We start from the raw sequence: 27,287 nt of genomic DNA, 5'->3' as shown, positions 1-27,287 counted from the left end.
TTTTTGTCTGCAACACATGGAAACATATGAAATACTGAGAAACTAAAAGTGGGGTGTATTAAATAATTCAGTTTTCAGCTGATAGCACTATGATCTCGAGTACCTAAGCAGCTCTGTTTCACTCCACAGCAGTTGTTTATCCAAAAACAATAAAGGCAAAGTGCTAAAGTAAGAAGCAAAAACAGAAAGGATTCAGAACTGGTTTGAAATCTGCTGTAATGGGCAGTGTTCGATCTCTCTCTCAAATAAGACAGATAAATGGTCTACTCTTGTAGCATGTCATGGTGTTTACAGGTATTGTATAATACACAGTCCTGGCTAAAAACTTATATACTTGACTGTTTCAATGGTGAATAGTCTTCATGGAATTCAAGTTGACATACACCCAGGAAAAAAAACAGGAGAGGGTCTGGTTGTCGATATGAATGATTAATGGTGTAAAGGGTGCATATTATAGTTAAAATTAAAATTGAAAGTGCAGCTATTGAAATTCTGGAATTCAATTATATAGTATGCCCAAGAAGAGAAGTTAAATCACCCTTAATAATGTTTATATTTCTTCCTCTGCAAATGGGGAATTAACAACTGAAATGATTGACTTTGTTGCCAAAATAATACAGAATGCCAGTTCTGACCATGCAATTGTTATATGTGGTCACTTTAACTATATTACTTTGGAAGGACCAGTGACATACTTTTATCAAGATGTGTCATGTTCCCCTCAAGGAAACAAGTTCAACCTTCTCTATTCCAATGTAAAAGATGCCTTTAAATGTAAACCTATGGTAAACTTTAGGTGGATCTGACCACAATCCGATCAATCTTAATCACACCTATATGGCTGTTATTAGACAGCAAACGGTTATCACCAGAATAGTGAGAAATTGGAGTCTGAAGGCTGAAATCTCTCTGAATGACTGCTTCCAAAGGACAGACTGGGTAATGAGGTCTGAGTTATAGGACGATGATATTGAAGGACTCAGACGTTAATGTTGTCTGTGATGCAGTGACTGTGTTGACACTATAACACCCTTAAAAACAGTGTACAGCTTTCCATGACTTTTCAAACACAAAACATTGTTTCATTTTGAGATTTGGGCTCAACTATATTCGCCAAAACGACAACTTGTGCAACATGAACATATTTCAGCTTCCAAAGTTCAGATTTCGGGATTAAAAGAAAAAACATTTTTAAATAAAATATACAGTACACCCCCAAATTTCACGAGGGTTACATTCCTAAAGCACCCGTGAATTGTGAAAAAATGCAAATTTTGGATGTGGTTAAAGAAAATGCCTATTTTTATAAATATGCCCCCAAAACACTAATTTCAAACTCAGCTTAATACATTACCTAAAAAAGAATGTAAAGGTAAACCCAGTACTGTACAGTACTGTACTGCTATGTCTCCCGCAGTGCTAGAATGTAAAATACAGATGTTACCACTCTATGTACTGTAATTCATGCAAGTGCGTTTTCATTGCGTATTCAGGGCCGTATTCATTGTTCATGTTTGAATTTAGCAACCTTTTATCTGACTTGGCTATAAATTATGATCACGTAGTACTGATGGGAGATTTTAATGTACACATTGATGTGGAAACTGACACTTTTAGCAAATGTTTTACTTATTTGTTAAATTCAGTAGGATTTTGTCAGAATGTCAAAGGTCCAACTCATAATCATAACCACACATTAGATTTAATTATAACTTACAATTCAAAATTTAATTATTACTCCATTAAATGAAGTTATTTCTGATCACTACTTAATTACATTTGATTTAGTCCTGCCCTTGCCAACACACTCCCAGATTAAAACAAAGACAGTGCGACATCTAGATTGTAATTCTGCTTCAAAATTTATAGATACTTTGAGTAAGTCGAGTGTAATTGTGGAAAACCATTTAGATCAGTTAACATCAAATGTAAACACGGTAAACAATTTAGATGAGCTAACATCAAATTATAATGTGACCTTGAGAGATGCTCTGGACACAGTGGCTCCCCTTAAAACAAAAGTGATCAAAGCACATAGAAACTCTCCCTGGTTTAATGAAAACACTTGAGCTCTTAAATTAGAGTGTCGAAAACTGGAACGCAGATGGAGAACAACAAAGCTACAGGTCTTTCAAATTGCATGGACAGAGAGTGTTAATAAATATAAAAAAGCCCTCTTTAAAGCTCGGTCAGAATATTATTCTATATTAATAGATAGCAATAATAAAAATCCTCGGGCACTGTTTAGAACAGTGGCTAAATTAACAAATGGAAATTCAGATCAACAATGCAAAATACCAACAGATATTAGCAGTACAGACTTTATTAACTTCTTCAATGAGAAAATTAAAAATATAAGATCCCAGATCTCTGCATCACAGTACAAACCAAATACTAGCTTAGCAGACCCTGTCTCACGTTGCACTCAGCACTTTAGTAATTTTAATCCTGTAACTGAGCAGGAAGTCTTAAGTTTAATTTCTAAAATGAAGCCCACTACTTGTTCCCTAGATCCAGTGCCAACAAAACTAGTAAAAAGTGCAATGAATGTTCTTGCAGCGCCTATCCTAAACATTATCAATAGTTCATTATTGCATGGCACAGTACCTGATGCACTAAATGTGTCAGTCATTAAACCATTACTTAAAAAGTCAGACCTTGACCCACATATACTAAATAATTATAGGCCTATTTCAAATTTACCGTTTCTCTCTAAAATACTAGAAAAAGTAGTCGCCAGTCAGCTTCAGACACACCTTATGCATTACAATTTATTTGAGAAATTCCAGTCTGGTTTTCGCACTGGTCATAGTACAGAAACGGCACTAACACGGGTTATAAATGACATTCTGATATCCTCTGATGAAGGAAACTCCACTGTAATTATGTTGTTGGACTTAAGTGCAGCATTTGACACCATCGACCATTCTATTTTACTGCACAGGCTAGAAAATGATGTTGGGCTTACAGGCATCGTGCTCGCTTGGTTTAGTTCTTACTTATCAAATCGATTCCAATATGTACAGAAATGTGCTGACAGTACTCCATCATTATACACAGAAGTTCAATATGGTGTCCCGCAGGGCTCAGTACTGGGACCTTTACTGTTTTCACTTTACATGCCTCCACTGGGATCTATCATTAGGAAACATAATGTTCATTTTCACTCGTATGCAGATGACACCCAGTTATACCTTTCAATTAAATCAAATGAAGTTTCTCCAATGTTGTCTTTAATTAGTTGTGTTAGTGAATTAAAGGAGTGGATGAATAAGAACTACTTGTCTTTAAATACAGATAAAACAGAGATGTTAATTGTTGGAGGGAATGATGCTGATCACAACAATATTTTGTCGTCATTTAACTCAGTGGGAATCCCAGTCAATTTTACTGAATCAGCCCGCAATCTAGGAGTTATCTTTGACTCTAGCATGTCATTTAAAGCGCATATTACAAAGTTGTCCAAAACATGTTTCTTCCATCTTAAAAATGTTAGGAAATTAAGGCGCTTTTTAAATAAACAGGATTCTGAGAACTAATTCATGCATTTATCTCTAGTAGGATTGACTACTGCAATGCGGTATTCACTGGATGTTCAAACTGTTCTTTATACAGCCTCCAGTTAATCCAAAATGCGGCTGCGAGAATTATTACAAGAACAAGAAAATACGAACACATAACTCCAATTCTTAAATCCTTACACTGGCTCCCGGTTAAGTTTAGGGCAGATTTCAAAATCCTTCTTTTAACATATAAAGCATTAAATGGTCGAGGTCCGGCTTACTTGTCTGAACTTATCATGACTTACAAACCAGAGCGCACATTAAGATCTCAAGATGCTGGTCTGCTTATGATTCCGAGGATTAATAAAATAACAGTGGGAGGTCGAGCTTTTAGTTACAGGGCCCCTAAACTGTGGAATGGTCTGCCTGCTACTATAAGAGATGCCCCTTCGGTCTCAGCTTTTAAATCCCGGCTGAAGACTCACTACTTCAGTTTAGCATATCCTGACTAGAGCTGCTGATTAACTGTACAGACTGCATCTCTATTGTTAGTCATTAGCACTTAAACATAAGTAACATAAGTAAGTTATAATTGTATACTAACCCTCACTTATTCTGTTTTTCTTCTCGGTACTCAAATGTGGCACTTGGTGCCATGGCCCACCTGCCAAGTTGTTTTGCCTGCCTAAGGAAAAGTCATCCCAGATGGAGGATCGCGGGAATCGTGGGAAAGAGGGGTCCTTTCATCGGATTGGCTGGCCCAGCACTGTTTCAGCCGTGGAATGGCCAAATGGGGGAGGCAGCTTGAAGGATGAGGTCTCCAGGACTCTATACAAATCCAAATCTTATTATGGGATATATCATCTACTGTTAAATTCTGCTCTGTACTTCTAAAATTTATATTTTTTATTTCTTACTATATTGAGAAATTGTTCTGTTCTGTGTACTGCATTGTATTGTATTGACCCCTTTCTTTTGACACCCACTGCACGCCCAACCTACCTGGAAAGGGGTCTCTCTTTGAACTGCCTTTCCCAAGGTTTCTTCCATTTTTCCCTACTAGGTTTTTTTTGGGAGTTTTTCCTTGTCTTCTTAGAGAGTCAAGGCTGGGGGGCTGTCAAGAGGCAGGGCCTGTTAAAGCCCATTGCGGCACTTCCTGTGTGATTTTGGGCTATACAAAAATAAACTGTATTGTATTGTATTGTATTGCCAGAAGACTTAGAAGGTGCAGGGCGTCCCGACAGCATCTTGGGGCTTTAAGCCTTAAACTGCCACATACTTGGGGGTTAATGCATCCCTGGACGCCAAATACTTTTTTGCTGCACTTTAAGTAAACGTCACAATTTACAAATTTAAAGTGAAATTTTAATAGAACACATTTTTTTTCATGCAAATAGCATCACAATTACTGCAACACTGATCATTAGCAGTGCGTAAAATTAACTGTAAAAACTATTTAAAAAACTACTGGAACAATATGTACAAGGTGTAACTGACGCCATGGATGAAATCACTGAGCCAACTGCGCTTGAACTGGCTGCACGCAAGCACACAGATGTAAGCGCTGATGCTGGCTAGCTATAGTGCAGTGGCTCAATACCAGGGACAGTGAGGCTGCAGTGCTGCAGGATGTCATGCTTGGGTCACAGAATTGCACAGAAACACAGGAGATTGTAGAGACAGGAACTTTATTCAAACACTTCAAACAAACATGTCTCTTTCAGAAGTAAAATGAGCTCAGTATGCAGTTAGTTCTCGTTAAAAAGAATAGGAAAATATCATAGGGGAGCACAACGGGAGCAGGACCCACAACAGGAGCAGAGGATGTCTGGGGGAGGAGAGACAAACAAAGCAATCAGCCAAAAAGACCAAGTGCTGTTCAGGCTTTTAAGTAAGTGTAGCATCGCGCGAGGAGCATATCATGCAACAGAGCAGCCCCAAGTAAGCCCAGCAAGTAAGGGAGCAATATGAAGGTAGTCTATCAGCTTTTTTTAAGAGAGTTTTTTTGAGGAGTGTCCATGTCTTCTAGGGGTGCGTTCAGGGGGGCTGGCTGTGGTCATGAGCTGGCTGCTCAACGAATGTATGGCACTGACTGATCAGCGCCTGCATGCTCACAAATGGCACTGGGAAACAACTATAGCTGGTTGTGGCGGTTTAAGGGTTCAGAGGAACAAAACGGAAAGTACAAGAACACTCAGCTGGAGATGCATCACAGTCAATCAGCAGCAAGGAGAAATGAATAACGATGTAGCAGTCCGGTGCCGCTATGATTCACACCGTCGAGAAGACGGTGATTTATTTTTATGGTGGAGATTCCAGGGACACACCCAGCCTTGGCCCGACCCACACGCACTCACAAACAGAGACAAAAACAAAGCAAACCGGTAATCAAACAGCAAATAAAGAATGTAATGAAAACAAATGAAAGCAGCGTTACCACCCGTTTCCCCTTACGGCGATTACACATTAAATACAACAAAGCACAAAGAAAACACACACAGTAAATCATGAAAAACGTTCATGAAAAACGGCAATGGATGAAATGTAATGATGAAAATTGATAGTCCAGAGATCCGTACTTTGAATGGGAATGTAAAGATAGTCCTACCGCTAGTTCCTGAAATGGTGAAGACGGGTGGACGGGTTCAGGAGCGCTCCTTTCTTTGCAGGACAGCCATGAATCCACTTACAGTCCTCATGTCCACAGGCAAATGGCAGACAATCAAGACGCCAACCATGAAACAATCCAAGACAAAACGAATAAGTACAGGTAACCCAACAAAAGGCAGACTGACAGGAACTTGAAACACAAATTACAAAAACTTTTTTTTTGCTTTTGGTCACCGGCCCCCTTTGTAAAAGCCACGCTGACATCCTTTGACTCCAACAGCCCCAGCAGAAGACCAATCGGAGCCACTGCAGGGACTGCTGGGAGTTGCACTTTCAAATTCTATTGGCTACTTTCACCATCCCAAGTTGCAGTTCTCCTCTACGGTTGCTTCCTGCTCTCTGTACAGTACAGTATTTCCACGAAAAAAAACATAAAAATTGCGGTGGATATTTGTGGTTTCCACTAACAATTATTAGATAGGTTCTAAGGAAAAATCTGCTAATGACTGAGGCCGCGAACTCTGAACCGCGACTTTGCGGGAGTCTACTGTATACCAAAATGGCAAAGATGTTTAATTAAAATTCTGATATTTTTCTTGTTAGAGATAGTAAAATATCAGCGGGTGCAAGTGATACTGAGGTTACAATTCATGAATGTTAGGTTATGAAAAGTATTACAGATGGCATGGTGGCTCAGATGTTAGCACTGATACTGCCAATATCTCAAGGAAACAACAACTGTGTGCATGTTCAAGTGAGTATGTTCAAATGGATTTCCTTTCAAATCCAAAAGATGTGAATTAGTTTTATTAGTAAATTTATATTGACTTCAAATGAGTGAGAGTGAAATTAGTTAATATGTGTGCCTGGTAACAGACTGGCTCCCCATTTACAGATGGTTTCTACCCTTGTGTCTAAAAAGCTTCCAATATATGCTCTATTCCCTTGTGCTCGATAACTAGATAAGCAGGTTAAAATATGGATATTCAGCATTCCCCATCCTGTACAATCAGCTACAGCTAAAAGCATAACATAATATTGAAGGATGTATATGTCCCATGGAATGCTAAAATTTGCATCTATACTTAGGGCTTTAGCTATTAATCTCTAACTTCTGCTTTACTGCTTACAAGCACAGACTCCCTGACCTGAACTTTCTCCTGGGCAGAGTGGTCACTCATGGTTTCCCCTGGCTCCAAATATTTGACAAAATGAATATGCCCTTCAATCATCAATAGAATTGTTTATCAGCAGAGCGCAGCACAAGCAGCAAAGGTGAGAAGTCAGCATAAAATAGACAGGAAGCTTTCCTTTTACTACTGCAGTCTTAACAAATAAACACACACTAATTTAATGTGCCAAAACCACACATAAAATCCTAATCATGTGTGCCTTGCCTTTTAATTATTGAAAAGCACCACTGAAAAAAACTTAGAAGAAACCAAGAACATACATTATAAAGCACAGTTAGAAAAAAGTCCACCAACTAAAGTTCTAATGTTCTAAAAATGTAAATGGTGTGTATTTAGCAGTCTTGGTGTGAAGGCACTTCTATGAATCTCCATCATGATCTCATTTAACTTAAGCAGTTAACCATGTTTGTCAACTGTGACCAGGGCATTACTCTCAAAAATCCTTATCAGTCTATCAACTAAGACTGTAGCCACCGTAGTATAAGGCGAGATCAAGCATAGGTAAACTGTGTGCCGAAAGAAATTTCTCAGTCCAAAAGTTTGTTTTAAAAATATTTAGTGAAAGTTAAAAGCAAATAATCCACACAAGAATAAAGAAAAAAGTAGTTACACACGTAGAATAAAAGGCAAAAAAAAAAAAAGAAAAAAAGAAAAATTTATCTTTTTTAAACTTAGCTTTTCTTGAGAAACCTTAGCTTTTTCTGTACTTAAAAGTTCTTTACTACTTCTTCTATATTTAAAGATTCTTAACTTCTTATATGCTTAAAGATTCTTAGCTTCTTCTTCTGTATGCTTTAAACGTACGGCACAACACTTAAATAATCGCTGTTTTCTTAAGAGTTAATTCACACACTTCAAAGGTCCATAGGCACAGGCACGGTTTAAAACCTTGTGCCCTCTACGACTTACACATGGGCAAGGCTGGTCACTAACTGAGAATAATATTTAGTCAAAGAAGTTAGAAATAGCTAGAATATACCAATTTAACTCAACTTATGGGAGTTTTAGGAACCTCCCATAGATTATGCATTGTCATCTAGTAAAATATTTATGAATCTTATGTAACTAGGAAATGGCTCTTAAAAAGGCTATTGAGATGGGACTCTCAGAAACCTGTAGCATATTAGGACTCCCATCTTGCTAACAGAGTGGAACATCTGCCAAAGATCCCAGTATGCTTCTCTTTCAGGATCATGAAATTGAGGACCTGTTTCTTGATGCTGGCAAGCAGGATTCATTAGTGATCCAGAGCGGGGTTCCACATAAGATCACCAATAATCTCTTTTTAGGTTTGCAATAACTCCGGTGATGGCTAGCAGCAATGTTCAATTATCTCACTCACAGCATTTTCTCATAAATTCTGTCTTGGAAACATAGGCCTACAAGTTAATTTATTGACAGCATAACACAAAACAAAATGAAAAGTGCAATGAAGGAGTGAGACACTGCCACAATTTCTAGTGTGGTAGGTAAATATACTGTACCTCAAATTCAACCTTGAATACCTCGGATTGTAGAAAAAGATGAAAAGAAGACATGGTGAAAAGAATGAAAATGAATGTGGATGTCATGTCCCAAATTACAGACTACCAATGTAATTTATTGTAGTTACTTAGAAATCTGTTTTAGCTGTATATTTAATTCCAGTGGGCTCATTGTCATCCAGTCCTTGTACCAGAGTATGTAATAAAATTGCACAATCACTGTATTTTACTAATCATACCTGTTTCCAAGAGTATCATTCACTATATATTAAGTTGGTTGAGGCTGCTGGCACCAGGACTCATACTTGACAGTGTTGAGATTTGAAAGTTATTTCAGAATATAATAAAACAGAGTTAAAATCCACTTAGAGGATGCCAGAAGAATTTTCAGAACAGGCCAAAGAGTGAGCTTGAATGGGTTAAAATGAGCAACCTTGGATACATTATTAACTGCGACCTGCAGAAAACAAATAAGAGCTGAGTGGGGGAAGTCAGCCACCCCTGACCTCGTAATACAACAATGGAGCTATTTTATAGAAGAACAATCACTGAAGCATATCCAAATCAGTCAGCTCTAATATTTTACTGTTAAGGCCTGCACACTGTGCATGTGTGTGCGCACACAACAGTTCATGCCTGTGCCTGAGGATTCCTTCTCAACTCCTTTCAACTCATGCACGGCTGAACGCAATGTTAAAGAGAAAAAGCAGAACAAGTTAAAGTAGCCACGCTCTTCACTAATCTTAAACAAGAACGCACTCGTCTCTGAATCGCAAAATTAGACATGGCAGCCCATTCTCATTTCATTACACTAAGTACAAGATGCAGTATCCAAAAGAGTATAGAAAGAAAAAAACAATTTTAAGCAATATTTCAGAGAGCAAATTCTAGTTCCTTTCCATCTATCCATTATCTGCTCCTGTTTTGTCTGATACAGGGACACAATTGCTGAGTGCCAGCTATATACATTGTACAGAATTGCAGTAAAGGTAATAAGTTACCCAACAATCAGTACATCTACATGTGTTTTAATAACTCTATTAGCAGAAACACAGTTTTTAAAATGCCATGCAAACCCCTATTACGGTTAGAGAAACCGGGTTATTAGTCTCCAAAAAACCTGGTTAACAGGCACAGGTTTCCCTGCCAGTAAACCAGTTAGGTGGCCTTGTAAACCCTTAACAAGGTTTGCAGTTATGGATTTTGTATCCTGCACGCGTCTGTTGCACTCTGTTCGCCTGCTGAAGTGTTGTCTTCGCACACGCAGCCACAGATAATAGCGTCCACAAAGGTCAATTTCCAGAGGCAAATATTCAGGTGATCGCATTGTTCCTTTTCCTGTTTGAAATAATCTGTCTCAATATTTCAGAAATTGCTAAATTTAAATTGATGAACTGAAAGTATCATGCTAAGTTAAGCAGCATGATGTCAGGATCAGTAGTGTGTTAAAAGTAATTGTGTTACATAGTCCAATTACTTTTTAATGTAACAAGTAACCAAACCCAACACTTATTTTACAAAAGTAAAAATACCTCCGTTGTTATTGCAGCAGCACTGGGTATAGGTCAAAAAGAATATGTACTGGTTCTTTACAGAGCCAAGGAGAAAAGAGTGTGCTGAGTGCAATCTGGTAACAGAGAAATATTAATTAAGTGTCAGCTTAGTGCTTATTCAGCTATTTGATTTCACAGAGAGGCAGGCCAGTGTCTATAACACAGCTCATCGGGGCTCAGGTCTGAGACATGAAAAGGGGACATATATTACTTACTTCACAGCACAAGGAGGAGTACATGTACTTGTAAAACAAAAGAAAATCATTGCAGGCTTCATGCTTTTTCTTTTTTTGAAGTTTAACGATGTTGGAGTATTTTGACAAAGGAGACCTCCAGAAGATTATGTGTGTAAGTAAACATTGATTTTTAAGAAAAAAGGTTTCAGTCTTATCTGGGTTATGGGTGTCCATGTAAATGCATTGAATGCTGGCATAGCAGAATACTTGGGGCCCCTTTAGAACAGAGCGGAAAAATTATTGAAGTAGACAGACAAACTGGTTGTAGTTTTATCATGTAAAGTGCAAAGAAGGTGGAAGCTCTAGACTTTGAAAATAAACTATTTTTTTATGTTGGTGTGTTCATATTAACAATGCGCTTTTATGTGTATCTGGCCAGGAGGGGTATTTTTGGATTGTAGAAAGAAAATAGGCAAGAGATAGTAAGTGGCTATCATCTTAAATCACCAAGATTTAACATATTCCACAGAGCAGGAGCAACTAGTTGCAGGTGCATATGGAAACAAAATTAAAATATTTTTGTTAACATAAAGGCCCCATTACATTTTATGATTTTTCCAGTTATTTTCAGATGTATACTTCATTTAATTGGTCTTAGCAAGTTGGAAGGAGTCCCATGTTTAGCAACCATATAGTCTGACAACCACATCAACTCAGTCCATCCAGCTTGTGACTTGCCCCGACAAAATCAAACAGGTTAGTCATATGGGGAGCTCTGCATGAACGAGAACTGACAACAAACGAGTGCTCACCCAGAGCTACAAGGAATAAGGAATGTGGGTGTTTTAGACATTGCAAACAGAAGAGTGGCTCATCTGTCTGACGTTTTCTATTTTACGTACTATGTCAGAATATAAAAAAAGACACTGGCTAAATTTGATGTATCTGGGATGTATCCGTACAGCACCAGATCTGTCAGGCAGCATATTATTGGCTGTCAGAAAAGGGAATGATCCTATCCTGAAAAGTCACCACAGAGTCATGTAATTTGTCATCACCTGTGATACCCTTCTGTAATCTGACATCCTGACTGCGTCAAGAGCCAACAATGGCAGTCATTAAGTTTGAAATCCTCGCCAACCAGAAGCCTTGTAATTTGACACGGTCTTAAAAGACAGGGTATGGCTAATCTGGATTTTGCATTTTTACAGTCTTTTGGTTTACTATTTAAATTGGGAAAGATTAATTAACTTCCAAGTGCAAGTATCAAATACTGTAGTGTATAAATTGACAAATATAATACACACAGCAGCTGACAGACAACAGACAAGAATTTGAAAGGCATAAAACAAAATTTCACTTTCCAAAGCTCATATAACATACAAAATGTTCTTTACATAATTTTTACAGAAGTGGACAAACTCTGTGTCGGACAGCCTCATTAGAAGCTGTTCTGGATTGAGTCCAATGTAGCAAACGGCAATAACTTTGATTTAGTGGAAACTAAACAGAGTGGATAAAGTTCCATTGCCTCAGAAACTGTACAGATCTGGACTACTATTTTGGAAAATGCCACAAGTGATCCCGATTTCATCCTCTCTGAAGCATGAACAGAAAATCTTACAGTCTGATGTAGTGGCTAATGCTACGTTCCACTTGAAAGGGGAATTCTGAGTTTCCAAGGTCCTAGTCGGAATTTTCAACTGGAACATCCCTTAATTAAAACGCGAAACGTGGCTAACTACCACCATCCCAGATGCTAACGTGGAGCTACCCGGGTTTAGCACAGTTAGAGCGGACAGAGATGCAGGTACCTGCGGGAAGCACAGAGGAGGAGGACTCACTCTCTATGTTAATACACAGTGGTGTAACTCTGGACATGGTAACGTCAAAGTCTCCACTTGCTGCAAGGACATCGAACTGTTGGCCATAAGTTTGCATCCCTATTACTTGCCCAGAGAGTTTGGACACATCATTGTTGTTATTGTTTACAACCCTCCTTGGGCGGACGTGGAGACAGAGAGTGACATCATCCATTCTGCTGTTGCTAAGTTACAAACGCAGCACCCTGAGGCGCTTGTGCTAATCGCTGGAGACTTTAACCATGTGATGCTGGGCAAAACATTACCTGCCTTCTCCCTGTATGTGGACTGTAACACCCAGGGAAATAAGACTATTGATTTACTGTATGCAAACGTTAAAGACGCATACAGCACCACCCCACTGACTGCAGATCATAACCTGGTTCTGCTTCAGCCTCACTACAAACCAAGAGTGAGGGTCCTACCTACAACCACATGCTCATTAAGGAAGTGGTCCCCTGAGGCAGAGAAGGCTCTGAGAGAATGCTTTGGAACTACAGACTGGGGTATCCTACAGGGATCACATAGTGAGAACATTGAGGAGGTTGTTGACTGCACTACTGACTACATCAACTTCTGTATGGACATTGTAGTTCCAGTAAGAACTGTACGCTGCTATGCTAACAACAAGCCATGGACTACAAGTGACATCAAGGGCCTTTTGAACCAGAAGAAAAGGGCTTTTAAAGGTGGTGATCAGCATGAGCTGAAGCGCGTGCAGAAGGAACTCCGAGTCCAGCTCAGGGCGGCGAAGGAGCAGTACAGGAGAAAGCTGGAGCAGAAGTTGCAGAATAACAGCATGAAGAAAGTGTGGGATGGGATGAAGATCATCACTGGCTGCAGCTCGAAGCGGGGTGCCACCATCGAGAGAGACGTGAAGAGAGCAAACCAAATGAACAACTTCTTTAACAGGTTTGACCACCCTAACACACTCTCACTCTCACCTCGGAGTACTGCACCCTCCAGACTTCCTTCTGCTGATACCAGCATAGGAGAGACATCCCCACCCACAATTACAACAACACAGGTGAGCAGAGAGCTGAGGAGACTTCGTACCAGCAAAGCAGCGGGTCCAGATGGAGTATCACCACAACTGCTGAAGGTCTGTGCATCGGAGCTGGGGAGTCCTCTACAGCACATCTTCAACCTGAGCCTGGAACAGGGGAGAGTCCCGAAGCTTTGGAAAACATCTTGCATCACCCCAGTCCCAAAGGTATCACGTCCTAGTGAGCTGAATTACTTCCGGCCTGTTGCTCTGACGTCACATGTGATGAAGACCATGGAGAGGCTGCTGCTTCACCACCTGAGGCCACAGGTTCAACACACCCTCGACCCTCTGCAGATTGCATATCAGGAGAAGGTGGGAGCGGAGGATGCCATCATCTATATGCTACATCGATCCCTCTCCCACTTGGACAGAGGCAGTGGTGCTGTAAGAATTTTGTTTCCAGACTTCTCTAGCGCCTTCAACACAGTCCAACCTCTGCTCCTTAGGGACAAGCTGACAGAGATGGGAGTAGATTCATACCTGGTGGCATGGATCGTGGACTATCTTACAGACAGACCTCAGTTATTTGGATGCAGCTATTTACAAAAGGGTTGTTCACTTGTGATGAGCAGACAGTATAAATGACAGGTTCTAATTAGCCACTTATTATTCACTTTAGACCATTCTCATTAAAAATGAGAAGCTTTATGAAAAGAAGTTAACTGAATTAAACTGAAGAGACTAACACCATGCAAAAATACAACTACGTACTGAATGACAAAGAGATAAATGAAAAATGTAGTTATGTGATTGTTAAATTGGCAAAAATTTAGTTTGCATTTTTTAAATCATTAATTAAATAAAACTATTATTAATTTTACAAGATTTTGCTTGCATTGTGACAAAGTATTTTGCTAAATTAGCCTAGCCTACTTGGTTATTTTGCTTCTATACGGTAATCTGACAAGAGTAATGTCAGGCTTTATATTTATAATTAATTCTGGGTATTTGACAGTAGAACACAAAGTTAAATACTGCAGACTCTCAAACATAACTAAACACAAAGCATGGTGAAGTAGACAGTTTAAAGCAGACACTCCTAAATTCATTCTGCTATAACCAATACATTTGACCAATGCTCTTTGACAGTTTTCCTGCAAGTCATAATTAAAAACCAGGTTCCGAACTCCCCTTCCTGGTAAGCGGACTTCCTAATACTTAAAGCACATGCAGTATAAATTTTATAAGCAAATTCCAATCAAAATGACACGACTTGATAAAGGAAAGAGAGCAGTTATATAATTGTGATAAAGGTTTATGCAGACATGCGATGTGTCAACCATTTTAAAATTACACAACTAAGATATATTTTTTTTTTTTTTAGGGCTGCTCTTGCTGGGTGGTTATCCATATTACTAACCGAGAATGGTAAACCGGAAGGCACAGACGCAGGTCTCGGTAAACCGGAAGGCACAGACGCAGGTACATGGCGATGGACCCAGGAGACATAGTGCGCAGGCGCCTACAGCGCGCGTCTTATAAACCGCAAGCGAATTCTGATCCACCATGAACGAAGGAGTTATGGCTCAAAAACGAAACAGCTCAACTAACGTAAATAAGACATGAAGCAACAACGCGCCCATAGCTAACGACTAACAACATAGCCACACAGAAAAGAGGATTCTGCACTGCACCCCAGAGTCAAACGGAAGACACTACGGAGTCCGCAAAGGTCCACAAAGATAGTATGGAAGGCGCAAGCGAAGTCTGATCCACCGCGAACCTACAACGCACGTCTAACACACCGCAGGCAAAACCCCGAGATGGTACAGAAGCCCCAGAGATACGGACTCCACAGCATATGTGAATCACATTACAGTAATACAATAATATGAGCACTCACAGAAAAAACAAACACAAGACGCCTCGGTGTCCCGCCCCACAATCAAACCGGAGAGAGTACGGAGTCCCCAAACGTCCACAAGAAAAAGCATAGTCAAACCCGAGATAGTACGGAGGGCACATGCGCCTACAACGACAACCACATAAAACACACACACGGCACGGGAGGTATAATATTAATAAACAAACGCTCTGTGTTAAACAGACAGATAATCCACCGCGAACCTACAACGCGCGTCTAACACACCGCAGGCAAAACCCCGAGATGGTACAGAAGCCCCAGAGATACGGAATCCACAGCATATGTGAATCACATTACAGTAATACAATAATATGAGTACTCACAGAAAAAACAAACACAAGACGCCTCGGTGTCCCGCCCCCACAATCAAACTGGAGAGAGTACAGAATCCCCAAACGTCCACAAGACACAGCATAGTCAAACCCGAGATAGTACGGAGGGTGCATGTGCCTACAACGACAACCACATAAACCGCAAACCTACATCGCGTGTCTAACACACCGCAGGCAAAACCCCGAGATGGTACAGAAGCCCCAGAGATACGGACTCCACAGCATATGTGAATCGCATTACAGTAATACAATAATATGAGTACTCACAGAAAAAACAAACACAAGACGCCTCGGCGTCCCGCCCCACAATCAAACCGGAGAGAGTACGGAGTCCCCAAACGTCCACAAGACACAGCATGGTCAAACCCGAGATAGTACGAGGGTGCATGCGCCTACAACGACAACCACATAAAACACACGCACGGCACCGGAGGTATAATATTAATAAACTAACACTCCGTATTACACGGACAGAATCCCCAAACGCCCAGAGTACACAGCATATGTGAAGCACATTACAGTGATACATTACTAACAGTACAACCACAGAACACACAGATATGAGACCAGATGGAGGAGTACGGAACCGTACACGCCCACACTACACGGCATAGTCAGACCCGACATAGTACGGAAGGTGCAGGCACCTACAACGCACGTCTAGAACACCGCAGCCAAAACCCCAGGATAGTACAGACGCCCCAAAGATCCGGACTCCACAGCATATGTAAATCACATTACAGTAATACAATATTATAAGTACTCACGGAAGTAACAAACACAAGAAGCCTCGGCGTCCCGCCCCACAGTCAAACCACAGAAAGTACGGAGTCCCCAAATGTCCACAAACCACAGCATGGTCGAACCCGACACAGTACGGAGCGCCTACAACGACAACCACAGAGAACACACACACGACACCAGAGGTATAATATGAATAAACGAACCCTCCGTATTATACGGACGGAATCCCCAAACGTCCAAACTACACAGCATATGTGAAGCACATTACAGTGATACATTATTAATGGTTGATAACAATACTGTTCACTTAAACGACACCAATCTCCCATTAAAGCTGCATTTGCCATGACAATCAACAAATCCGAAAGACAGACCATGGACAGAGTCGGCAGTGGTAGTGCTGCTGCTTTGCAGTAAGGAGACTGTGAAAGATTGTGGGTTCGCTTCCCGGTTCCTCCCTGTGTGGATAGCGCTTTGAGTACTGAGAAAAGCGCTATATAAATGTAATGAATTATTATTATTATTACCTCTCTGAGCCTGTATTTAGACATGGACAACTTTATGTAGCCTTCTCAAGAGTTCGGCATTCATGTGACGTTAACGTTAAGATTATAATAACTCCATACCAAGGAAACCTCCTTCATGGACAACACGCCATCTATACTACAAATGTTGTGTATATCTGTACTTCCTATATACGTCATCTACACCTTTACACTCCAATATATCTCATACATAGATCTACACATCTATACCTACATAACATAACAATTAAACTGCTATTGTCATTTACATATATTACATAGACCTACAGATATTGTGGCAGTGAACATGATACATATGTAACAATCACCAAGAAAGACAATAATCTCTATCAAATGTATTTCGGGTTACCCAAGACCAGGGGTTGGCGAGCGAAGCGAGCAGGGGGCGGAGCCCCCTAGTTTTAAATATAATTTGTGACCTTACATCATCACCATTACTGACACATTTATTCTTTTAAGAAGCACACATAACCAACCTAAGTGACTGACAAGGAAAACTGATGGATACTTTTTATCAGCCTCTGTTTAAATTTACACAAGCAGCTGTCCAACATTTAATTCTAATTTAGTAAAAGGGTATGTCAAATTATGCGACTTTGTCACTAATTTTCAGTCGTGACCTTCATTTACTTAATCTTCACAAGTCACAGGCTGTCAGTGTTGTGCTCCCAGTTGTGCAATGTGACATACACAATGACTCAGGAGAGAGAGAGAGAGATAGAGAGATAGAGAGATAGAGAGATAGAGAGATAGATAGATAGATAGATAGATAGATAGATAGATAGATAGATAGATAGATAGATAGATAGATAGATAGATAGATAGATAGATAGATAGATAGATAGGATACTATATTAATCCCAAGGGGAAATTCACATACTCCAGCAGCAGCATACTGATAAAGAAACAATATTAAAGAGTGATAAAAAATGCAGGTAAAACAGACAATAACTTTGTATAATGTTAACGTTTAACCCCCCAGGTGGAATTGAAGAGTCACATAGTCTGGGGGATGAACGATCTCCTCAGTCTGTCAGTGGAGCAGGACATTCACAGCAGTCTGTCGCTGAAGCTGCTCCTCTGTCTGGAGATGACACTGTTTAGTGGATGCAGTGGATTTTCCATGATTGACAGGAGCCTGCTCAGTGCTGTCGCTCTGCCACAGATGTCAAACTGTCCAGCTCCATGCCTACAATAGAGCCTGCCTTCCTCACCAGTTTGTCCAGGCGTGAGGCGTCCTTTATGCTGCCTCCCCAGCACACCACTGCATAGAAGAGGGCGCTCGCCACAACCGTCTGATAGAACATCTGAAGCATCTTACTGCAGATGTTGAAGGACGCCAGCCTTCTAAGGAAGTATAGTCGGCTCTGTCCTCTCTTGAACAGAGCATCAGTATTGGCAGTCCAGTCCAATTTATCATCCAGCTGCACTCCCAGGTATTTATAGGTCTGCACCCTCTGTACTGTCAACTCTGATGATCACGGGGTCCAGAAGGGGCCTGGGTCTCCTAAAATCCACCACCAGCTCCTTGGTTTTGCTGGTGTTCAGGTGTAGGTGGTTTGAGTCGCACCATTTAACAGAGTCCTTGATTAGGTTCCTATACTCTTCCTCCTGCCCACTCCTGATGCAGCCCACGATAGCAGTGTCATCAGCGAACTTTTGCACGTGGCAGGACTCTGAGTTGTACTGGAAGTCCGATGTATATAGGCTGAACAGGACCGGAGAAAAGTACAGTCCCTTGCGGCGCTACTGTGTTGCTGACCACAATGTCAGACCTGCAGTTCCCGAGACGCACATACTGAGGTCTGTCTAAGATAGTCCACGATCCATGCCACCAGATATGAATCTACTCCCATCTCTGTCAGCTTGTCCCTAAGGAGCAGAGGTTGGATGGTGTTGAAGGCACTAGAGAAGTCCAGAAATATAATTCTTACAGCACCACTGCCTCTGTCCAAGTCTTTAGTCATAGGTGTTGACTGTGTGCATGAAAGTGAACAACCAATGAATACTGATCTGGAAGTACAATGCATTTAATGTGGAGACAAGGAATATGGAAACAGAAGAGAAGCTTATCTGTCTGATGTCTTCTGTTTTAAATACCACAACAGTTAGAAAAATAAAAGAAAAAAAAGGGGGGGGGGGCAAAAACTGCTGTTAACCCTTTGCACTGTGTCAGCTCCATCAGAAAGCATGCTATTAGCGTTCAAAAGAGAGGTGAACACGACTGTGCTGGAAGGTCAGCACTTACTTGGTAAATATATAAGCAGTGACTTTCAGTCATTTAAAATGGACATAGTGTGGCAACAAGATCAGCAACTGCGGTTGGTAAATCTGACATACACCACAACTAGAAGTTGCATAATGTGACATCAGCTTAACAAGGTGCAAATAATACTATTCCCTATTCCACCTACAGAAGGATCAAATACTGATCTGCGGTATCTAACTAAGCTTCATAACGCATGCATTATAGTCTCAGGTTACCAGAACTCGTATTTACTAATGAAAGCTGCAGCAATTTAGTTTCAGTTGACATCATCAATTGCTAAAGTTAAACAAACAATAAAAATTAAACAAAGCACATCTGTTTTAAGGCATATCTCCACACCTGACAAAACTGCTTGAATGAAAATTAATTTGGCAACAGGAAAGGTGTTTTTTTTTTCTTTTTTTTATAAAATGGTGCACTCATGCAGAAGGGTGAAAAGCAATATACATGACGGTGCTATACTGCCTCTATAGCTTATACTATACATGTTTGTTTGTATTAGAAATTGGATTACTCATAAAATAAAACGCAGGATGACAATAAGTATCAAACAGGTTGATACTGTTATGGTTTGGGTGGGTTTAAGTCGGAATTGCTGACAAAAAGCAACCCCCATTCAGTTGTGTTCTTTTTTCACATCATTTTAATTCCTAATTCATATAATCCTTCAATACTAAATTGGGAAACAACATAACATTGTCAAAACCTTAATTCAAATCTCAGTTTTGGGGAGTTGAAGCCTACATTGACAGATTCTGGCACAAGCCAGGAACCAGCACTGGACAGCAACCTTATCCATCACAGGGCTCACTCATACAAGACAAGATTAGAAACCAAGTATTCTAACCCGTACAGCTTTAGAGATGTAGGGGGAAAGCGCATATAAAGGGGAGAATGTCTAAACTTCAAACAAACAGTGACCAGGCATAACCAGGACTCTTGAACAGAAGTCGTGTTAACCACTGTGGCACCATGCCACCCTTAAACAGAAATAGACAATGAATATATACAAACACATGTGACCTACATTGCCCATTATCATTGATTTGCTCTTACAACCTATGCTTACAAAAGCGTGGACATTTGATTTGATGTCGGTCTATAAAATATTTTAAATGCTTTTGGTGACTCCCCAGAGCTCTATCCTTAGGTCTTTCCAATTAAAGATCACATTCAAGTCACTCTGAAAAACTTATGTTAACTATACTATATATGGTATAAGCAACCTGCTCTTATTCACTCATGATTCAGTAAATTGTGTGACCTTGTAGATAGCCTTGTTACCTTGAATTAGCCTCTTTTTTGCTTTGTAAAGTAACTTGTGATGAAAACGAGTGCAAAAGCACAGTATCCAAAAAAATACCAGCTATCAGTGGATTATTTTATTTATATCTTTATTTTAAATTCTGCTATTTCTTTAAACACTACTTCATTTCTTAAACTTTTAGTATTCAACAATTGAGATTAATAGAAAAAGTACCATGTCAGAGGGGAGAAAAAGTTAACTTGTGGTTCAGTAAACATGTTTTCCAGTGGATTTCTACAATTATATCTCTAGGTTGTAAGCAGCAAAAGTAAGTGTGCAAATTTTAGAGACTGAACAGCATGTATAATTTCGGCACAACATAACAAAGCATTACTCTTTAAAGAATCTACATAATGTTAGAAAGAGCCATTACCTCAGCACTCATTATAAAGGAACATCCTAAATACACCGATTAGCTGTGTGAAGGTTGAGAGAACACCAGTAGCATTCAAATTAAATTTCCTTAAAATACTAAATTAGCAAGGGTAACCAGCATTGCCCAAGGTGGAATAAAGTGCAGCTGTAGTCAATAAATACATTTGCCAAGGGGAAACATTTTGGCCACAAACTAATATTTAATTGACTAAACCCAACATAGACAGCAAGTCTGCAAATCAATGCCAAGTCCCAAAAATGCTTCTTAGGTGAACTTCTCTAGTAAAGTGTAGGTGTGGTCACTAAAAAAATAATGTGAAAAAAATTCAGAGCATAACACTGCCTGTAGTCTTCCCCTGTACAAAAGGGGAATCTAGGCAAAATCTCATGGACATAGTTTCAGCAGTGTGGATTTGCATAACTGGCATACAGATAAACACACATTCAGCTTTATATAACAGATAGAAATTGAGGTATGCAGTAGAAACATTCTGAAAAGGTTCAGTTTCAGGCTCTGACTGGGCCATTTGGGACATTCACATTTCTTGTAGCCTTCCTCAGATCTATGCCTTGACACAATCCTGCCTCTAAGCTCTGCTGACAGTTCCTTCAATCTCATGGCTTGGTTTTTGCTCTGATACACATTTTTAGATGTGGAACATTTTATAGACGTGTGTGCCTTTCCTAATCATGTCCAATTGTGGAATTGATCACAAGTGAACTATAAAGAAGGTGCAGATACCCCTCAATGATGATGCACCGGAACCAAATTTCCAGTGTCACAGCAAAGAGTCTAAATACTTGAGTCAAAGTGATATATATCTTTTATTTTTAATACATTTGTAAAAATCTCTAAAATCCTGTTTTTGGCTTGGTATTCTTTGGTATTCAATGTTGTTTGACAAGGGAAAAACAAAATTAAATGATTTTATTTTAAGGTTGCAATATAACAAAATGCAAGCAAAAGGGTATGAATTCACTATACATACATACATACATACACCCACACACACATTTTACATATATATATATATATATATATATATATATATATATATATATATATATATATATATATATATATATATATATAGCGAGAGATATAGAATACAGTATATACAGCTGATATAAACCATTAGTGAAGACCATCTTTGTCCTGTTTAGTTATTTTTTTCTAAATAGCCCTCAGTTACTTTTGTGACGAATGGGAGGGGGAAAAAAAAAGTCATGCTATCAAATGAAACAGAGTATAAGATTTTCAAAGGAAAAGTGATGAGGACTGAAAAAGGGAGAAGGGGCGGAAGCGAGCTCAGAATTTGCATTGAGACAGGAATGTGGCAACCACAGGATAGTCTGAAGCCTTTGATGACTTCTCGCCAGAGAATAATGGCATTTATTAATATAAGCTGAACTCTTGAAACTTTACTGGAAAACCATTTTTATGGGAAAATTTGCCTTTAAATAGTGTCCAGAAAGCTAGTTCAGGAAAGATGACAGATTTCATTGCTGCTAAAAATACTGAACATAATTTCACAATCTCAAACTGTGCAAAAAAAAAAAATCTTTCACATGATCTCTGTTACACAAAAGGTGAGAAAGAGTTCCTGTTTGAATGAATGCAAAGATCTTAGAACTGAAAAATAAGCCTTACAAAATTGCCTCTAACATTTACCATTTTACAACTGATTGATGTTTTCTTGACTTGTATGTCTCCAGTTCGTTAGTTCACTTTAACACATGTTCTTAAACCTAATCCCAGCAGGACAGGGCAGCTAAACTTGATGTACGTTGTGGGCATAACATTTTTCCCCAACATGCAGCTAACATTAATCAACATAATACTTCCTGTGGTGAACTTCTACTCTAACCAGAGTCAGTTCTTCAATTGGATTAAGCAGGTTTTGGAATTTTATTAATGTACCACTGGTCCAGGAGCAAGGTTCTGATAAAAATGCAAATTTTACAGGATTCAGGTTACAGTTGATACCAACAGAGTGTGTCACAGTGGGACAGTGGCAAGCGCTGATGCCTTACAGCTACAGGAACAAGGATGCCACTGCTGGTGTATGTGGAGTTTGCATGTCGACCGTATCCAAAAGACATGCATGTTACTTTGACTGATGACTACAAATTATCCCATTGTGAATGAGTACTACCATTGATGGACCCATTCCCCATCCAGGGATGATTCCTGCAGGACTGGTTTCAGTTCCTCTTGAGTTCATTTAGTAAAGTAGATAAAGGGAAGAATAATTTCCAAAGCAGACAAAGCGGGTGCAGGAAGGCAGTGAATAAATTTATGATAGAAAAAGAAAAAATGAGAATGGGTGGAGAAAACAGTTGACAGTATTTCAAAATCAAAATTCCCTACCTTAGTCTTTCCCATTTGCCACTCTGTGCTTTTGCTGTCAAATATTTTCAGCAGCATTGTGCACATCTTATTTTCATCTCCAACTGTCCGTTTTTCTTTAAGTAACATATGGTACCTGAAAATAGGACAGGAAAATAATACTCAAGACTCAAATAAAATACAAATATTAAATATTTAATTAACATGCTTGAGCCTTTTTAGACACTTTTTCCAAGAAAGGATTGAGGACACCTTCAGTTACAAATCAATCTTCATTAAATCTTGAGTGGTGTGCATGTAATAAGATGATACAATCGAACTATTGAAAATGACACGTTAAATTACCATATAAATCCCAGAAAAGCTTTTCCTAAATTTGATATGAATATGTACATCTTACAACAGAAGAATTAATGGAAGCATTACTGGACAATTCATTCAATTTTCTGTAAAGTCTTTTATTCCTATCTGGTGTGTACTGTACACTATCTGCCTAAAAAAAAAGTTCAATCCATCTACCTGCATTCCAAAGGAAAAAAGGAAGGGGACATTCATATAAAAAAAAAAAAAAAAAACAAAAAAATCCTCAAACACAACACACAACATAATAGAGTATGTCTAAGAGTAAGCCGGTGTCATGCACCAAATGCTACACACACAGTTTCAGGACTCCTCAGCTGTAGTGATGAAGGCTACCATATTGCATGAGAATTCCAGGAGGAGGATTATCTGCCAGTGGATATATTTGCAATTCCTCTGACATATCCTGAAGGGGCATGTCAAATCAAGGACTCTTTAGCATTTAAAAAAAATATAATACTGAATGGTGTTAACAACGAGACCCATTAAATTAACCTACTAAAAACTGAATTACTGGCTGTAATTTTGGTGGTAAATTTTAGGCTTTTCTTTTCTCACACTATAAATATTGTGTTAAGTGTTCAATAAAAATTAACCTATATTTATGAGGTCCAAAAACGTCGAGCAACATAAAATCACAGTCCTGACAAATCCTGCACAGTCTTATCCATGTTATTTACAATGTGGCGTCTCTGAGCCTGAAGAAAAAAACAAAAATCTTCAATGTGTTGCAGGAAGAACCAATTAAAAAAAAAATCTAAATAAATCAGAGCCTTAGCAGGAACACTGAAGAGAATGAAGACCTCAGAAAGCACTCCCTTAATGCAATTGAATAGCTCTAATTTTAAAAACATCTTGTAATTGAAAAGGCTTGATCTTGTCTTAGGATGATTTTGATGTTTTTGAGAATACTTTTAGCTTTATGAATTGCTTAATTGCAAAACACCAAAACTCAATCCCACAGACTGACATCCATCCATTTTCAATAACGTATGCATTTTTCACCCAGGCAACAACAGGACACTAGGAGCTGAGAAAGTGCAATGATAACCAATGTTCCACGATCTTCACAGTATACAGTCCTATACTGCTGATGCAAGCACATTAATGTCAAAGCTCTCTCAACCACAATACAAAGGGGAGGGAAAAAAGCACAAATTTAATCAAACACATCAGTCTCCTTTTTAATATAAAATGTTCCTCTCTCGGGCAGAGGCGTGGAAAGTCAAACATAGCTCTAGATCACAAGGCCATCACTAATTCACTCAGTGCAAGAGGAAGGATACTTAAGTGATGACAGAGGCTTTCTATTTTTTTTTCTTTTTATGATTCAAGTCATCTGCTCCAACAAATAGAATACATTCTCCATGAGGTAGAAAGTCCAATAGAAATAATAAGGTACACCCAAAGAGTAAATTGGCTCACAGATGCTTGTGGCTTGTTTGAAACCAAATGTATTAATTTACTCAAGACACACAGACACTTTATTAATCTCAAGGGGAAATTCACAAAAAAAAAAACATCTCTGTCCGCTCTAACTGTGCTAAACCCGGGTAGCTCCATGTTAGCATCTGGGATGTTAACATTTTACCTTGTGTAGAAATCCTTGAACGGTCTGCGTACTGGAAAGCCAGCCCGACGAATTTTAACAGTTTCCAGCATCCCGGAATAGCGCAACTGATTTAAGACCACCTCAGGATCAAATTTATTTGGCATCTGTAAAAGAAATATCAGCAGATCTGCCCATTTTTGGGTACACAATCCAAAATAACAGATTTAAACAATTGTACATTGAAGGAATTCTCTCTATAAAATCATCCACAGTTGTATGAAATAAACACATATGGATAATACAAATGTTACTGAACTAAAAGTAAAATATACAGTAATACATAAAGAAAATAAGGCCTCAAAATTCAATTCAGCTTGATTTATTCTGATTAATTTTACTCTGATAACCAAAATTGATTGAAACCCTCTGTGCAGATTTCTTGAGGGAATATTTCTTGAGATGATAACTTGGAATTTTCTTTGATCATGGCATTATGTGCTTGCTGGATGTAGACAAATAGGTTTATACTGAGCAGGTCTGGCTGATTTCAGGCTTTGCGTGTTAGTCAGCTAAAAGTTCTCTTTGCTGACTTGGGAGCCCTTGAATTCATATAAGATTTTGCATTAAGACCTGAAAAAATCTGCAGTAACAGAGAAAAAGTTGGAGGGGGAAATAACCTTTTTGCTCCATAGCTATGCCTGTTTTTATAAAGGGTTGCTATTTTTTTGGACAAGATTTCCCCAACAGACAAATTTTATATAAATGATGAAGCAATTCTAGGTCTACAATTATCCTACAATTGAAATACACTTGGCAGCAATCTCATGTAGCAGAATGACATTACACAAACCGGTTTTGCTCAGGGCTAAGCTACACTATATGTCTAGGTTCATTGACAAGCTACCCGTCACTTCTCAACTGAGTTGATTCATTCAGTCATTCACAATAGGGCCTGCATGTAATAAACTGAATTGCTTTTAAAGAACTGGTTAGTTTATAACTGCTTCAAAGTTACCAGACTCTAGCAAAATCAAACGTATTATAGCATGGATGGAAAAAAGTACAAAAAAGCTCAACACAATCCTCAAACTAGTTATACTATTATAAAGAAAAATTCTATATCCTCTGAAACCACTAAATTTGGTTGTACACTCTGCGTGGTTGTTATAGCATACAAAAAGGCTGAATTTGTATGAAATGTAATGATTTACTACATGAAGTAAAATATATTTAAAAAATAGTTGTGTTATATATATTTTAAGTATTAAAATGTGTGCTTTTCAGTTTGAATGTTTAAAGTCTAACCATTTTCAGTTGTAATAAGTTTTGAGAGAGAAAGTAACTTTGATCCACTGCAGTCCATTAGGGGTCCATTCATGTGGCATGCATGTTCAAGTCCTTTTGATCAGTTTTTCTCGAAACACCTATTGGTGTACTCTTTTGATAAAGGTTTAATTTCCTGCACAAAATATGGTCCATGGGACAATAACAAATAATACAGGGTAACCCCAAAAAGCTTGACATCTTGCATAACTAGACATCAAGATCAGTCAAACAGTACATAATTATGTGGGTTTTTTTCGTACTGGTGATTCAGGGGGCACCAGATCAAAAAAAAACTGAAGCAATTTCAAAGCGCTCATAAACAATTGTTATGAACACAAAATAACAGTAAAAACATTCAAATCACAAAGCATATTTTGGAATGTGAAGGAACAGGGAGAATGTGCCAAAAGTGACCCACTGAATGTGCCAGGTGAGAGAAGTGATGTGCACTTACTGGCAATGCCCAAAGGCACCATTTAGCATTTCAATGTATTGCCTAGGCATTTACTGATGTCACTGTAGTCCATACCTAGAAGAGAGTTCTCTGATAAAGCCTCAGACACTAGTCAGAACTGTTGCATTTCTGATTTTTGCACTGCTGGCTTGCTTTCCTGTGCAGTTTTTAGTCTAAACATATCTTTGTCTTGTTATTTTCAGCAACGGAAAAACTCTGACAGTAGTGAGGAGGAAAGGGCGGGAAGACAGAGAAGAGGATAGTGTAAACTGAATTCCCATAGGTCAAAACAATGTTTTTACAATGAATATACGAAATAGTAGAGAACTACAGTGGGAAAAATGAATAATATAGTTCAACAGAATTTTAATTTTTCATGTG

At 38.9% G+C, this 27,287-nt stretch overlaps 1 protein-coding gene across 1 annotated transcript in view; it reads right to left on the bottom strand.

Moving 5' to 3' along the window:
• LOC114656608 (unconventional myosin-X-like) overlaps positions 1-27,287 on the bottom strand; it is a 441,287-nt gene that overhangs the window by 141,176 nt on the left and 272,824 nt on the right. The window contains exons 20-21 of the mRNA XM_051931412.1: positions 25,166-25,290; positions 23,236-23,350 (exon numbers count right to left, since the gene is read on the bottom strand). Of these exons, the coding sequence (XP_051787372.1) occupies positions 23,236-23,350; positions 25,166-25,290 (240 nt within the window). The remainder of the gene's footprint in view (positions 1-23,235; positions 23,351-25,165; positions 25,291-27,287) is intronic.

Source organism: Erpetoichthys calabaricus, chromosome 8 (assembly GCF_900747795.2).
Source record: "Erpetoichthys calabaricus chromosome 8, fErpCal1.3, whole genome shotgun sequence".
Lineage (NCBI taxonomy): Eukaryota > Metazoa > Chordata > Cladistia > Polypteriformes > Polypteridae > Erpetoichthys > Erpetoichthys calabaricus.
This window is presented reverse-complemented; position numbering and strand designations above follow the sequence as displayed.